Source organism: Brassica napus, chromosome C1 (assembly GCF_020379485.1).
Source record: "Brassica napus cultivar Da-Ae chromosome C1, Da-Ae, whole genome shotgun sequence".
NCBI classification, from domain to species: Eukaryota; Viridiplantae; Streptophyta; class Magnoliopsida; order Brassicales; family Brassicaceae; genus Brassica; species Brassica napus.
Window position 1 is genome coordinate 294799 of NC_063444.1, and position 18508 is coordinate 313306.

General features: G+C 30.2%; 1 protein-coding gene across 1 annotated transcript; it reads right to left on the minus strand.

The window, feature by feature from the left end:
* Nucleotides 1–7402: 7402 nt before the first annotated feature.
* LOC106373813 (putative uncharacterized protein DDB_G0291812) lies at nucleotides 7403–8661 on the minus strand. The gene has a single exon (XM_013813939.3). It carries the CDS (start codon nucleotides 8441–8443, stop codon nucleotides 7574–7576), a length of 870 nt encoding a protein of 289 aa, XP_013669393.1. The 5' UTR covers nucleotides 8444–8661; the 3' UTR covers nucleotides 7403–7573.
* Nucleotides 8662–18508: the final 9847 nt, after the last annotated feature.

An 18508-nucleotide genomic window follows, 5' to 3' on the forward strand; every position in this document is an offset into this window, starting at 1 on the left:
AGACCCATAAACCAATTAAATTACGTTATCATTTTCTATTGTTGGGTGTTTAGTCATATCCTTTGACATAATTATATTTAAGACCAAATGGACCATTAGAAGGAAGATACATTATCGAAAGCTGAAAATATTTGAAGCTAAAACAAAGTGTCAAAAAATAGAACCTAATCCATTACCATTCACTAACAACTCCCAGCTGCCTCATCTGCATTCAGAGAATTAAGCCACCGAGATTTTCATCCAAGATGTAACATTGCTAAAAGTCTATACCACATGTATTCCTATAAAAAATTTCATATTGTAAAACAATAATAATATATACTATACAAAAAATGTGTATTTTACATTTTTCACTTAGTTTTACAAACTTGTAATTCAAAACCAACTTAAGCTATATCTCTTATAATATAATCCTAGATTTCATCTTATTTTGCGATAGGGATTCGTAACAGTTATATTAGATTGCCATCCCATTTGATGTTATGTAGTATTCATTTCCCTTTGAACAAACTCTTTAACGTTAGGGTGTCAATCGGCCCACAAAATATAGAGAACCTGAATCCAATCAGCTGGATATTAACATGATGCCCATATTTCCAGTATATCAATGAAATATGACATCGAATATTGGCATGATCCGTTCATATGAAGATGTAGAAAATCTATTAGTGCGACAATAGCTGAGTATCATGGTCCACCATAACCACCACCATAATAATAATCATCATCATCATATATTCCTTTTAGATAGAGATACACAGATTGTGGTCAGTTTCTATGTACTATAATGTAAGTGATGTATGTAGGTTATGTCGCGCACATTGATAACTTATTAGTGTAACTGGTCCATGGACAGAAAATAAAAATCGTTTGAACTTTTGTACACATGAACAAGCAAAAGATATTCTCATCAACTCTCATGATTTGTTTTACGACCATCAACTTTGATGGTGAAAAAGAAGAGTTTGTTTGTTTTTGTAAAGAGTTATGTACAGTAGCTAATGACATTGTTGAAAAATCATCGAACAAAAAGTAACATATCTCTGAAGTGTTACTAAAGATTAGAGAGTTGAAGTTATAAAGCTGAATAATCTTGGTTCATTTAATGAATCTTTTTTAATTAGAGAGATGGAAGAAAAAATAAGTAAGAACTTTATGGACGTATCGCATTTTAATGATCACTTTATATATATTGGTTATCAGCATATACTGTTCCCTTTTGCATTCCATTTATTCTACTTGGAATTTATCAAATTTCAAATTTACCGGTGTGGTAAGAATGAGATCGTAAAGTCTGTAGAAAAAAAATATCAAACGGAATTACATATCATAATGGGAACTTGACTCTTAATAAATGTTAATGATGCGAAAGAAGACACCAAAGAAAGAAAGACTAAAGCACATGGGAGAACAGTATTTATCAAATTTCAAATCACCACGACTATAAAAAGCTATGCACTAATATATAATTATATATGTTATAAATTAAGCATTGAAATGATCATCCACTTCTTTACCAAACTCAAGCACTATGATCATCCACTCCTTTACCAACTCAAGCACTATGATCATCTACTCATCAAACACTATGATCTCCCACTCATTTACCAAATTAAGCACTATCTTTGTTATTTTATGTATTGTTGTTCACTATAAATACCATCACTCATCTCAGTCTTTTGTACACCATAAACAAGAACAAGAGTTTATAATCAAAGAACCATTACATCTTCTTCTTCTTCCTTATAATAAACTCTCTCCCTCATATTAGTGTTATTTGCTTCCTACGGGTATTAAATTCTACTCTTATTTAAATTTCTCGATACTATAAATTATAAGTTATTTCATAACACGTTATCAGCACGATCACTCTGCGATTCGGTAAAATTTATTTGTATCATTTATACCCTGTTATAATGGTCGGTATACCGCCTCTACTATTATTTATATCATGTTATAATGGCCGGAATACCGCCTATATTATTTACTAGTAATTTAATTTATTTATTGGTCGGCCGAGCCGCCTTATATCCTGTTTATTATTTATTGGTCGGCCGAGCCGCCTTATATCCTGTTTATTATTTATTGGTCGGCTGAGCCGCCTTATATTCTGTTTATTATTAATTGGTCGGCCGAGCCGCCGTATAATTTATTTATTATTCTGCATTGATCGGCTGAGCCGTCGCATGATTTATTGTCATATAACATAAATATTTCATTGTCATAATTTTTCACTTTTATGAAATTTTATAGATTTGATTGACCGTTTAATACGATATTTTCGGACTAATTTTTGGTGCACTCGATTTAACCCCAACGGTCACAAAGAATTTTTTCAAAAATTTCCCCTTTCTCCAACGGTCATGAACAGTAATTTTCATCTATAAATACAACTCATTTTCACTTCATTTCATCATCCAAAACATTTCATCTTCTCTCAAAAATTTCAAAATCGCTCTCCTCCGATTTTTCAAGAAAAATGATTCGCGCACTTTTGTTTTTATGTGCCATTTTTATTTGTGTTTCTATTTATGGTTTATTCGATGGAGAATTTACTCCGAGTGAATTTAAGATGATTATCGGTTTAATTTTCTTTACATCGCTTCTCCTTGTAATTGCTTGCATGATTAATGTAAACGGTTTTTAAATTATGAAGTTCATAATAAATGGTTCATTTTAAAATTGCGAAATTCTAAAAAAATAAAATAAAATAAATATATATATATATATATAGTCATTTTAGACGATGATATATATATATATATCAACGCTTGTCTATATGTAAGAATAATAGTTATTTGATGAATTAAATTTTGCTTATTATACTTTAATATGCTTCATGGTTTAATGGTATTAAGGAAACATACTTTATGATTCATGGTCTAACATCATAAAAGAAATTATTTGTAATCGGTTAGTTTTGTAGTCGATTAGTCTTTGGTCTAATATCATAAAAGAATTTGGATTATATGTTGATATTTACTAATGTAATGGCCATGTTTATATGAGAAAAATTTAAAGTTTTCAGGATTGTGTATTCTCTCGGAAAGATATGTACAAGTTATCAGCCAATTCAGAAACGTGAACAGCTGAAACTTTCATCGCCGATATACTTCTGTTTATAAGATAAGTATTTTTATGCTTTATATACAAGTTTAACAAACTTGATTAGATAAATCAATTTGCATGAAGTTGGCAGTGATATAAATTTGTTCATTAAATTGATTGATAGGTTAAACTTTGTTAAAAAGCATGAGAGTAATAATATAGTCTATATAATAATTACTATGAAAGTTTTATTTATTTTCTGATATAATAAGACACCTTTGTTAATACATATTTATATATATTTGAAATATTTTGATTTTATTACCATTTATATTGAGGATTTTAAGTTTAAAGCTTGACTCTAAAAGATCCATAAGTTTTGGAAGATAATATATATAAAAAAGGTATTATCACCTGAAGTGATTACCTAAAGCTCATTTTGTATTTTGCATTTAAAGATTACAAGACCTGAAGTCGGTAAATAAAGCCAACTATGTTGGATGTTAAGTTTAAAAGTAAAATTTCTTCAAGAAATTGTTTTATGATGCATATATATTGAAAAATATCTATTGATAAATCACGTCTAGTTGATTATGATTCATTCTCCTGAAGAGAATATGACATTTAAAAACTCATAAATTGTGGTTTTAGACGTGAGCATAAATGAGGTCAAGGTCCAAAGAGTTTCTTTATAGAACTCATACTCTCACTTAAAGTTGAGAAAATAAACATGGTAATAAAAAAAAAAAAAAATTATGAATTCATCTGAAGATGAAAGAAAATTTATTGTGTGTACAATACAAGGTAGTAAAACTTATAGAATGCTTAAAAAGAGGATATATATGATGCTCCAGAAGTATACATAGTATTACTGCACATAAAAATTTAATTTAAAGTTCTTGAGAATGCAATTTAAAGTTCTTAAGGTATTGTATTTTTATAAGTATCAAAAGTTAAAAGGATCTACGAAAAATACATAACCCATGTAGGATATGTTGTTGATTAAGAAAATGAGATACATTCGAGATTGATAAACCTGTAGTATTATACTCTCGAGGGGAAGAGTTAAAGAATCTCACTTTTTATGATAAGTCAAACATCCAGAAGATTATGTTTACACTAAAACTAAGATTAATGAATTTTTCTCAAAGTAAATCCGTAAGATTTTGAGACACTTATGTTGAGACAATAAGCAAACGAAATGATATATACATTTCAATCAGAAATAATTCTCAAAGCAGTATAAGTATTTTAGAGAAAATATCTACAGCCTCTTATATATTGTACTACACAAAGATTAGTATAATGAAGATAAATGTATAGTAAACTAGAAGTTTACATTTGGCATGAATCAGTTAGACCATTTTGGTTCATTAATAATGCGAATATATACTTAAAGGTCATATGCATAGTCATATAAGAACCAGAAGATTCTTCCGAATGATTTGACATATGTTGCTTACCCATAAGATAAAAGGGTAATATGGTTTTCACCAGCCAAAATAAGATATTGGCATAAATAACGAAGATGTTAGTGGACTGATCACCCACTATGCATTTTTATAATATTGGTGAATTCACTTCTTAAAGTCTTTAACGACTATAGCACATTCACTGAGATAAGTGCTAAACATTTTGAGCAACATTGGATCGCATCAAGCCAATAAATTTTCACTAGTTCTCCCCATCATTGGTATAGAATCAGAAACCAATCATTTTCATCTAAGAATGTTGGATGTTGCTCCGCCACAGAGCTTCAAATGAAGATGTGTTTTCAAATGAGGTTGGAAATATATGTTGGATATAAATCTCTATTGACACTTAAGAATCCAGAGCCATCCCCGAAAACTATAAGTAAGGCTATACATGAATTCTAAAAGTGAGTTAGTACTTCCAACATAAGGGGGAGAAAATAAACAGCTGGAAAAGAAAATAAGTTGAAATGAATTATCATTGATCCTCGGGCTAAACACAATGTGAAATAGAAGTCCAAAAGATAATTCATTTCAAAACTTACTAAAGCAGTTGCCAGACACGACCCATATAAATATAGTGATCAAGTCACATATACCAGCTGTAAATGCTCCAATAAGAATAAATGTTCTACAAGAACAATATCAAACTGCTAGTCACGCCTGCAGGGTGGTAGACAGATTGGTTCCAAAGATAAATCCTCGTAAATGAAAAAGGAGCATATATTGATAATGGTCAAAACGAGGCAATATAGTTTTGTATGATCTCCAGAAGAGAAATTAAACATGACTGACGAAAATTCAGGTACCTGAGACAAATGAAGAGATCTCAATAAGTTATGTCATGTATGAAACAAAATGGAACCGATAAGAAAATTGACGTCGATGATATTATACATGCAAAGTAGCAGTTGATATAATAAATGAGAAAGAGGATCATGAAAGAAAGTCTATTGAAAAGTGTACACAAAGAAATGATTGGCCAAATCAGAAAGATGCAATAGACAAAGATATAAACTTCTTGTGAAATAGAGAAGTATTTGGACCAGTAGTCCATACACTAAAAGGTGTAAAACAAGTGAGATGTAAATGAACCGTTGCACACAAAGAAGGATCAATATGAAATTAATTGTGAAGAGACATAATTTCATGTGGTAGATGCAACTAGTTTTAAGTTCCTTATAGTCTGGTAATAAAGGAAGAACTTGAATGAAACAATCCACTTGAAAAATGTTAATCCCTGAAAGTATAATCCATGAAGGATTGATGATATCAAAATCATGTTCCCGGGAACTCTGCATATTCGATCGAATTGAAACAAACTATTTTATGGAATATATGAAATATTATAAGGTTAACAAATGTATCCATTTGTATTTATCAAGAGATTATAAATCAATAGAATCATGATTTGAATATAATCAAAACTCCTGAAGAGTTATAGAAAAATTATATTTTGGAAGAAAACTCTTGACAATACTATATTGTTTTATGTATTCTAAACTGGAGATCTAAAACTAAGATGTTATCATAAAGATCCTTAAAGTATTTTATTTAAGACGCTCGTATATGTTTGGTCCTGAAATACCATACGTAAGAGTGTTATTTAAGAAAATTATTAATCTTTTTCATTACTGAAAGATGTAATTTCATATGAAAAGAAAGAAAATCATAATAGTAACTTCTATAGTTACAAATGAATAATTCGTATGTACGAGACGAATTTCTATACAATTATATGTAAGAAATTTGGTTTGAAATCCAAATAGACCAATAAACTATTGTCTAAGTCAAAAGAGAATTATGGACAAGAAGTCTAAAGGCCCTAGATATCATAATAGAAATGAATAGAGTTTATTCTTTAAGCTTAATTCTCTGAAGAGAGTTGATTGGAATGCATATCCTGGAGATATTATTTCCAGAGAAAGAAATATGATAGTAAGTGTGGTTGTACTCTTTTTCCTTATCATGGTTTTTTTTTTTCCCATTGGGTTTTCCATGACAAGGTTTTAACGAGGCAACAAAGAACATACAAAAGATAGACAACCAAAGAGAATGTTACAATTTGAGAGATGAAAATCTATCATTGTTCTAAAGGTTCTATGACTACTCATTCGAGGGGGAGCTTACGTAGTTGTACTCTTTTTACTTTTACTACGGTTTTTCCCATTGGGTTTTCCATGACTAGGTTTTTAACGAGGCACCACGTAATACAAGATGGATGATCAAGGGGGAGTGTTATAAATTAAGCATTGAAATGATCATCCACTTCTTTACCAAACTCAAGCACTATGATCATCCACTCCTTTACCAACTCAAGCACTATGATCATCTACTCATCAAACACTATGATCTCCCACTCATTTACCAAATTAAGCACTATCTTTGTTATTTTATGTATTGTTGTTCACTATAAATACCATCACTCATCTCACTCTTTTGTACACCATAAACAAGAACAAGAGTTTATAATCAAAGAACCATTACATCTTCTTCTTCTTCCTTATAATAAACTCTCTCCCTCATATTAGTGTTATTTGCTTCCTACGGGTATTAAATTCTACTCTTATTTAAATTTCTTGATACTATAAATTATAAATTATTTCATAACAATATATTCCATAATCCAGCGGCCGTAGAAGATCCCTTAAATTTGGCCATCATTCACTCTAATATTACCGTAGAAGATATATTAATTGCACACCGCCACGTATACATGATTAAGGTGCTATCTATTATAAGAATTAAATAAGAATATAAAAAGAAAATGTGATTTAAATGTAATCCAACTACTAACAAATACTTACCAAGAGGTACTATGGAAAACTAAGATAAAAAAAAATAAGAAGCATGGATTAACTAATTTTGAAAGAACCCTACAATTAAAAATAATTATTCAAAAAGTTTAATCATAAGAAAATATATAGAATCATAAACTAGTGACTTAATTATCCTATACGTGCTATCTTTAATTTGTTGAAATGAATAAGTATATGCCAAGAGATTAGCTTGGATATTCCGGAATTCGGACAATGTATATATAATAAACACTTCTATGTTCTTTGGTCGGAAGATGAACATAACCAAGTATTGTCAATATTACGATCATGATCAGAAACACCGTAACCACCATTTTCACCCGTGGTTTTGTTCCCGTTAGCCACTGTGGTCGTCGTCTGAGGAGTAATAGATTGACTCTGCAACATACCAAGACCAAACTGATCGTGATCATTGCTTCTAGGGTTTGAAATCTGAGCTTGAAGAAGAGACTGTAGATTCATATTCTCAAAACTGTTGTTAGGGTTTTGATATTGCTGAATCTGTGATCCGGAGAGGATAGGAGACGTTGGGAGGAGTTTTTGAGCGAAAGGTCGTAACAAGATGTTGTTGTTGCTGCTGTTGTAAGAGTTTGGCGACGAAGAAGACAAGCCGAGGAACGTGTTGAGGCGCGTGGTGTTCACGACGGAGTTGTTGTTGAATAGCGGCGGAGATGGGATCCCTGTGAACTCTTGAACCATCGCTCGGAAATTCGAAGTATCCGTCTTTAGAACCGTCGTTGGTGCTCGCCTTGATGCTCGAGATCTTTTCTTGGTTTTCTTGTTTACTCCTACGTTGTTAGGAGGAACTGATGACGTGGTGGAGAAGGTTCGGAGTTCAGGTTGAGTAACCGGGTCGGGTTGTTGGTTTACTGGCAAGAAGGTACCGTTTTTGTTATTATTGAAGTAATTTTGTTGTAATAAAGAGTTGTTGTGGTCGAAGTGAAGGGGGTTGATGTGGTTTTCTTGCGGCCGAGGTAAACATACCACGTGGTGGTTGTGGTGGTCGAAGAAGGCTGAGATGGATTGATCGGCGGCGCGTGAATCGTATTCTTCTCCTCCTCCTCCGCTTGAAGATTGCATGCTACTACTATTACCAGACTCCATCTTCTTCTGGCCAAACAAAAATACAAAACTCTTTGGGTATGAATTTAGTGAGAGAAAACGTAAGAAATGATTCGGGTGAGAATAGATACTCGAGTTAGGAGTTTATCAAATAGGGTATTGTGGTAAATAAGACATTTGGTTTGACACTTCAAAAAAAAGAAGAAGACATTTGGTTTGACACGATTTTTTAATTATTGTATTTTGATTTTCTGTGGGAGATATATAGGGAAGGTGAAATCGTATTAAGTGGTTCCACCACCACCATCCACTATTGTCTACTCTATATATTATATACATGTATCTAAGGTTTATTAAATTATGAAAAAATGATTGTCCACTCCGTAAAATATTGGTCAACCATGCAAACTAAATTAATGTATATCTAACAATACGAAGTATATATTATGCATAGTAACATCCTTCAACTTAATGATGTCATGTAGTTAACATCACGAGATTTATTTTATTCATCCAAAAATTAATGTGGATGTCAGAGAGACCCCATATCCAGATTGCAGGTCAAAATTATTTACAGACCCCATAGCCAGATTGCAGGTCAAACTTATTCGAGTAAATGAAAACCCAAATCTCCACAACTACAACAAAAAAAATGTATAGTAAAATAAATAGTTAAAATCGTTGTTGCTGAGGTCTCATGCATGTCGTAAGCGAGTCAAGCTCTCCTAGGTCCCTGGGCTCTCCCTTGTTTCGATGGTTGGGAATTGTCATGAGTCATTCACTAAGTAGTGTTATCTGCCTTGCTTTTGTGTATGCACATGATTCCTTGAAGTGGAGCACGCCCCAAGGGTAGCTATCAGTCTAGTAAATATCCCTTTCCTTGGAATGAGTATGCATGTTATAGGCGGTAAGTAGGTCGATAGCCGCCCTGTTCCCGTTGATACATGGGATGTGTTCCCTATCTGTTCTGTCCCGCCTCGTCTAGATCCCTGCAGCTAATGTGGAGAAGGTGAGCTCCCTCAGAAAGTGTAGATCGCGAGTGGTCTATTGGGGGTGGGCCCCAAAGTGATCGGCTAAGCTACGTGAGCTCTTCTTCTGTCATTACTGAATCTCTCCTCTCTTCGTTCGATGTTTGGGAAGTTCTCTCGTTTGCTTCCCCCCGGCCATTACCGGGTACCCTTCCACAGTCCAACCGAGCAAATTATGAAAACTTTTGACTCGAAAGAACTCGACTAAAAGGAATTCATTGGACTTTCCGATACAGCAACTCAAAAAGAACAGCCGTCCTTACCGGTGAAGCCTACTGTCTGACTCTTAGCCTAGCCACTTAGATCAGACTGGCTATGTTGTTTAGAGACCCCATAGCCAGATTGCAGGTCAAATATAAAAGTTATATAAAATATTACTTAATTTTGGTTTTTAATTATTTTGATCTGTTTTGTTATTAACTCTTAATAAAATTTCTATAATTCGTTTGATTAATTGTGTAATATATACTTATTTGATCAATTTTTTTATTAATAAACTTATTTCATGTCAATTTACTGACTCTAACTTTTTATTTGTTTGATATAAAATTAATTAAATTAATGAATTATTTTATTTATATTTTTATAAACAAAAATTGCATTCATTTAAAAATGTATCAAATAAGTATATATCACACAGTTAATCAAACGAATTACAATTGTTTTATTAAAATTTCATAAGAAAACAAATTAAAATAATTAAAAAACAAAATTAAAAAATATCTTACGTACTTTCATATTTAATATAAATAAAAATCATATAATTATATATTTTTTAAATACACTAAAATAAAAATGTTAAAAACTATCTTACGTACTTTCATATTTTTTTTAAAAAAATATTCTTATGCTTTTAAAACGTGGGTTAAAATCTTATTTAGTTAAATTACGGCCGAATCGGTCATATTTTAATTGATGAAATGAGATATTTAAACGATTACTGACATCTACATCTTTTTTGGATGAACGAAATTAAACTCGTGATGTTAAGTAAATAACATCATTAAGTTTAGAGATGTTATCATGCATAACATATACTTTGCATATCTACGTAGGTATACATTATTTTAGTTCGCATAGTTAGCCATGTGATGTTCAATACTTCTCGTAGTCAGCAATCATTTTTCCTTAAATTATACATTTTGGTGATAGTCAAATTTAGTTTGATTGTAGATTTTCTGGTTTGGATCATGATTTGTTTTTTTTTTTTCAACCACTCCAAGAGGATTTGCAAATACATCTTATGATGGTATTCAACTTATCTTCAATATTCATTTTTTTTTTGTAGAACAAAGCTTCGATATCTTGCTATTTACCTTTCTTTGTTATTTGTGGGTATGTAAACATGAAAGTAAAAGTTATAAAATTAGTTGACAAAAAAAAGTTATAAAAGTAAACAATTATATATATTTTTTTTCCATCTGATAATATTAATTCAAAGGAAGAATACAAGGTCTGATACATAAGCTGATTCAGAGCAACTAGAGCCCATGAACAGGCAACTTAAACCCATACCGGAGCAGCTTAAACGAACAAATACAACTCCACATCTAACTTAAGAAAAATCAATGGAACTCACAATGAACCTACCACACAAAGCTTGCATCAACCCAACAACTTCAGGTGCTTCTGAATGAGATTTATCGTTGTCGCCCACGGCCCACCGAACGATAACCTCAACCTCTAACGACACCACACTGAGAACACTCCTCTCCACACCAACGAACCCAGACTTTATAACCCGGCAAGATCGAACCACTATAGGGTCTCCTCCTCTTCCGGATACAGAAGCAGCGACGCATTTCATGCGACCATACTACACCTCGATAAAAGCCTTACACTGAACTCTCCATTCTCATAATAACTGGAGAAACCGAGGTCAATCCGCCAAAACTTCACCGACAACTGAGAGATGTCGGCAGCAAGACAGGAAACCGTTCGCAATAGCACCATAGCTCAAAAACATTACAGGCTTAGAAACCAAGAGACCATTGGTAGAGCCATGATTTTTCCAAAAAGATAAGGACAAAATCCCACGACTAATCAACTACAGGAAATTCCATGAAATAAAAAGAGATTTAGATAAGAAAAACTTGAAAAGAACCCGCAAACCATGGAGGATTGAATCTAGATCTGGATCAAAACATGTGCAACTAAACCCAGCCAAAGCCATGACTGCATATACGACATTCAGAAACGGCTTTAGCATACAACATACCCAAGGTAGATGCGACAAACCACACCAAGCCGCAAGCTCCCAAGCTCCTCAACCACTATATCTTCATCAAACAGAAAACTAAAAAGTGAAGAACAGAGAAGGAAAAAATCCACGACAGATCTGACCGGCGGTGGCGCTAACGGAACCGCCACGCGCCGGTCACCGTTGTTGCTGCACGACCAACACCGTGCGTTTTGTTTTCTCCCAATCCTTCTTTTTTTAATTAGTTTTATTAATTTGTATAATTAAACAGTCATCTATTAAGATTATAAAAGTAGTAAACAGTCATCTATTAAGATTTTTAAATATGTAAACTGCAAATTTTTTGCTCCCATTGTTCTTTACAATATATTTACAACATTAATATGCAAAAATATTAATAGTATTATGAGGTTAGGGAAACCGTGATTAAAAGCATATGGGCTGTTCAATTTATTATCTGCTAATCTATTACATGATGTCACAATTAGGTCAGTTAGCTTGGACCAGATTCAAGAATAGGTATCATAATAATTAGATGTCATCCTATAACCAAAATAATACTATTTGATTCTTTACAAATTTTCATTCAGCAGTTGCAACATAAGATAAAAAAAACAAATGTGAATAAACATGTAAGTGACCATTGCTATTTATTTGTTTTCACCTGATTTCTTTGCAAATTACATATATTGATATAGAATAATGGTTTGCGGCGTAGATTTGGATGGACGCAGAGTTTGGTCAGAAAATAAGAATCAATATTACTCTTTCTCCTTGTTTTAAAATTTCTAACTACATTTTATATTTGTATTAATATATGTTAAACTTTTTTCTCTGTACATGTACATCATTCTAGTTTTTTATCAATTAATTTAATAAAATTTCATATACTCACTAAATCAGTGGACTAACAACTACAAAATCGATATTCTCCAGAGAAACGGAGACAACAAAGGTTTCAAACATCTTTGACCATCATCATAAGTTAGTGCGGAATGTATCTATGCATTAAATTAATATTGTCATATTTTTGAATTTTTCTTAAGATCTATATGTTAAACCTCTACGAAAATATAGAGTTTTCGGTAAATACTCTATATATTGAAGCCTATACTCTTTAGTATTGTTTAAAAATTTTTTAACCGCATTCTAAAATTGTATTAATGTATGTTAAATTCTCTTTCATGGTTCATGGGCATCGTTCTAATTTTTTATCAATTAGTTTAGTAAAACTCCCTAAATCAGTGAACTAACCACTATTAAATCGTTATTCTCTAGAGAAACAGAGTCAAAAAGGTTCAAAACCTCTCTGACCATCATCATATGTTAGTAAAAGATGCAACAATGCATTAAACTAATATTGTCGTATTTTTTGAATTTTTTAAAAATCTATGTGTTAATTTCTACGAAAAATATTGAGTTTTCGGTAAATGTTCCATATAATGAAGCCTATAATCTTTAGTTTTGTTTTTAAAATTTCTAACCACATTCTACATTTGTATTAATGTATTTTAAACTCTCTTTCATGGTACATGGGTAACGTTCTAATTTTTTTATCAATTAATTTAATAAAACAACATACACTCACTAACTTTGTGGACTAACCATTATAAAATCGCTATTCTCTAGAGAAACATAGACAACCGAGGTTTCAAAAATCTTTGAACATCATCATATGTTAGTGTATGATGCAAATATGCATTAAAATAATATTTTCATATTTTTGAATTTTTCTCAACATCTACGTGCAAAACCCTACGAAAATATTGAATTTTCGGTAAATGCTCTATATTTTGAAGCCTATACTCTTCAGTGTTGTTTTAAAAATTCTAACCACATTCTAAATTTGTTTGTTAAATTCTCTTTTATGGTACATGGATAACCTTCTAATTTTTATCAATTAATTTAGTAAAACTTCTTACATTCATAAAATCAGTTGACTAACCACTCTAAAATCGATATTCTCCAGAGAAACGGAAATAACAAATGTTCCAAACTTTTTTGGACATCATCATATTTTAGTTCATGATACAACTATGCATTAACAAAAGTATTTTCATATTTTTTAAAAAATTCTCAAAATCTAGGTTAAAAAAACCTACAAAAATATTGAGTTTTTGATAAATGCTTTATTTTTGGAAGCATATACTCTTCAGTGTTGTTTTAAAATTTCTACATTTGTAATAATTATGTTAAACTCTGGTTCATGGTACATTGGTACCATTCTAATTTTTTTATCAATTAATTTAGTAAAATTTCATGCACATAATAAATTAGTGGATTAACCACTATAAAATCATTATGCTCTAGAGAAACGGAGACAAAAGAGGTTCCAAACCTCTTTGATCATCATCATATGTTAGTGCAGATTGAAACTACGCATTGAAACTATATTGTCATATTTTTTTATTTTTATTTTCAAAATCTATGTGTAAACCTGTAAGAAAATATTGAATTTTTCCGTAAAAACTCTAAATTTTGAAGCCTATACTCTTCAGTGTTGTTTTAAAATTTATAACCATATTCAAAATTTGTATTAATGTATGTTAAACTTTCTTTCATGGTACATGGACAACGTTCTAATTTTTTATCAATTAATTTACTAAAACTTATTACACTCACTAAATTGGACTAACCACTATAAAATCATTATTCTTCAGAAAAAGGGAGACAACAAAAGTTTCAAACCTTTTTGAACATCATCATATGTGAGTGCATGATGCAACTATGCATTAAAAAAATATTGGCATATTTTTAAATTTTTCTCAAAATCTATTTGTAAACCCATAAGAAAATAGATAGTTTTGCGATAAATGCTATATATTCTGAAGCTTATACCCTTCAATGTTGTTTTAAAAATTCTAACAACATTCTAATTTTCATTAATGTATGTTAAACTCTCTTTTATGGTACATGGATAACCTTCTAATTTTTTATCAATTAATTTAGTAAAACTTTTTAAACTCATTAAATCACTTAACTAACTTCCCTAAAATCGTTATTCTCTAGAGAAATAGAGATAAAATATGTTCCAAACCTCTTTGGATATCATCATATGTTAGTTCAGGACGCAACTATGCATTAAAATTTTTTTTTCATATTTTGGATTTTTTTTCAAAATCTATATGTAAAACCCTTCAAAAATATTGAGTTTTTGATAAATGTTTTATATTTTGAAGCATATACTTTTTAGTGTTGTTTTAAAATTTATAACTATATTCTAAATTTGTATTAATTATGTTAAACTTTGTTTCACGGTACATGGATACCGTTATAATTTTTTATCAATTAATTTAGTACAAATTCATACACTCAATACATTAGTGGATTAACCACTATAAAATCGTTATTCTCTAGAGAAACGAAGACAACAAAGAATCCAAACCTATTTGACCATCATCATATGTTAGTGCATGATGCAACTATGCATTAAAACAATATTGTCATATTTTTGAATTTTTCTTAATATTTATCTGTAAACCTATAAGAAAATATTGAGTTTTTCGGTAAATGATCTATATTATGATGCATATACTCTTCAGTGTTGTTTTAAAATTTGTAACCACATTTGATTTGTATTAATGATTGTTAAACTCTTTTTCATGGTCTATTGCCAACGTTCTAATTTTTTAATCAATAAATTTAGTAAAACTTAATACACTCACTAAATCAGTATATTAACCACTATAAAATCGTTATTCTCTAGAGAAACAGAGACAAAAAATTTTCCAAACCTCATTAACCACCATCATATGTTAGTGTATGATGCAAATATACATTAAAAAATATTTTTATGTTTTGTATTTTTTCTACAAATCTATGTGTAAAAAACCCAACGAACTATTGAGTTTTCGGTAAATGTTTTATATCCTGAAGCATATACTCTTCAGTGTTATTTTAAAATTTGTAACCACATTCTAATTTTTTATTAATTATGCTAAACTATCTTTCATGGTACATGGATAACATTCTAATTCTTTATCAATTGATCTAGTTAAACTTCATACATTCATTAAATTAGTGGACTAACCAGTATAAAATCGATATTCTCTAGAGAAACGGAGACAACGAAAGTTCCAAATCTCTTTGACCATATCATCATATAACAGTGCAAGATTTCAACTATTCATTAAAACAATATTGTCATGTTTTATGAATTTTTTGAATTTTTCTCAAAAACTATGTGTAAACCCTATGAAAATATTGAGTTTTTCGATAAATGCTCTATATTCTGAAGCCTATACTCTTCATTGTTGTTTTAAAATTTCTAAACACATTCAAACTCTCTTTCATGGTACATGAGCAACGTTCTAATTTTGTTTATCAATTAATTTATTAAAACTTCATACACTCACTAAATCAGTAGAATAACCACAATAAAATCGTTATTCTCTTGAGAAACGGAGACAACAGAGGTTTCAAACATCTTTGACCATCATCACATGTTAGTGCAAGTTGCAACTATGCATTAAAACAATATTGTCATATTTTTTGAATATTTCTCAAAATCTAGGTGTAAACCCCTACGAAAATATTGATTTTTACGGTAAATGCTTTATATTCTGAAGCATATACTCTTCAGTATTGTTTTAAAATTTCTAATCACATTCTACATTCATATTAATTATTTTAAACTTTCTTTCATCGTACATGGGTACCGTTCTAATTTTTTTATCAATTAATTTAGTAAAACTTCATACACTCAATAAGTTAGTGGACTAACCACTATACAATCGCTATAAAACGGAGACAACAAAAGTTTAAAACTTCTTTGAACAACATTATATGATATTGAAGGATGCAACTATACATTAAAATTTTTTTTATATTTTTTAATTTCTTTCAAAATCTATGTGTAAACTCCTACGAAAATATTGAGTTTTTCGGTAAATGCTCAATATTCTGAAGTCTACACTCTTTGGTGTTTTTTTTAAGTTTCTAACCACATTCTACATTTTTATTAATAAATCTTAAACACTCTTTCATGATAGATGGGTAATATTCTAATTTTTTGTCAATTAATTTAGTAAGACTTTATACACTCATTAAAACAGTGGACTAATCACTATAAAATCATTACTCTCTAGAGAAATAGAGATAACAAAGGTTCCAAGCCTCTTTGGACATCATTGTATGTTAGTTCAGGATGCAACTATGCATTGAAACAATATTTTTTTATTTTTTTATTTTTTTTCTCAAAATCTAGGTGTAAAACCCTAAGAATATAGAGTTTTCGGTAAATGTTCTATATTTTGAAGCCTATACTCTTCAGTGTCGTTTTGAAAATTCTAACCACATTCTAAATTTATATTAATTTAGTTTAAAATCTCTTTCATGATACATGGGTAACATTCTAATTCTTTATCAATTAATTTAGTAAAACTTCATACACTTACTAAATCAATAGACTAACAACTATAAAATCGCTATTCTCCAGGGAAAGGGAGACAACAAATGTCACAAAACTCTTTGACCATCATTATATAATAGTACATGAGCAACAATGCATTAAAACCATATTGTCATATTTATTGAATATTTCTCAAAATCTATATGTAAACCCATACGAAACTATTGAGTTTTTCGATAAATGCTTTATATTCCGAAACCTATACTTTTCACTGTTGTTTTAAAATTTCTAAACACATTCTACATTTGTATTAATGTATGTTAAACTCTATTTTATGGTACATGAGCAACGTTCTAAATTTTTTATCAATAAATTTATTTAAAATTCATACACTCACTAAATCAGTGGACAAAACATTATAAAATCGCTATGAAACCGAGACAACAGAGGTTTGAAACATCTTTGACCATCATCGTATGTTATTGCAGGATGTAACTATGCATTAAAAGAATATTTTTGTATTTTTTAAATTTTCTTAAAATCTAAGTGTTTTTCGGTAAATGCTTTATATTCTGAAGCATATACTCTTCAGAGTTGTTTCAAAATTTCTAATCACATTCTACATTTTTATTAATTATTTTAAACTCTCTTTCATGGTACATGGGTACCGTTCTAATTTTTTATCAATTAATTTAGTAAAACTTCATATACTCATTAAATCAGTGTACTAACCACTATAAAATCATTATTCTCTAAAAAATGGAGACAACAAAGGCCACAAACCTCTTTGACCATCATCATATAATAGTAAAGGATGCAACTATGCATTAAAATAATATTTTCATATTTTTTGAATTTTTCTCAAAATCTATGTGTTAACCCCCTACGAAAATATTGTTTTTCGAGAAATGCTCTATATTCTGAAGCCTATCATCTTCACTGTTGTTTTAAAAATTTTAAACACATTTTACATTTGTATTAATGTATGTTAAACTCTCTTTCATGGTACATGAATAACGTTCTAATTTTTTTATCAATTAATTTATTAAAACTTCACACACACACTAAATCAGCGGACTAACCACTATAAAATCGCTATGAAACCGAAACAACAGAGGTTTCAAACATCTTTGACCATCATCGTATGTTATTGTAGGATGAAACTATGCATTAAGACTTCATATTTTTAAAAGTTCTCAAAATCTATGTGTAAAACCCTACAAAATTATTGAGTTTTTCGGTAAATACATTATATTCTGAAGCATATACTCTTCAGTGTTGTTTTAAAATCTATAATCACATTCTACATTTGTATTAATTATTTTAAACTCTCTTTCATGGTATATGGGTACTGTTTTATTTTTTTATCAATTAATTTATTAAAACTTCGTTAAGTCAATAAATTAGTGAACTAACCACTATAAAATCATTGTGAAACAGTGACAACAAAGGTTTCAAACCTCTTTGGACATCATTGTATGTTAATTCATGATGCAACTATGCATTAAAACAATATTTTCATATTTTTT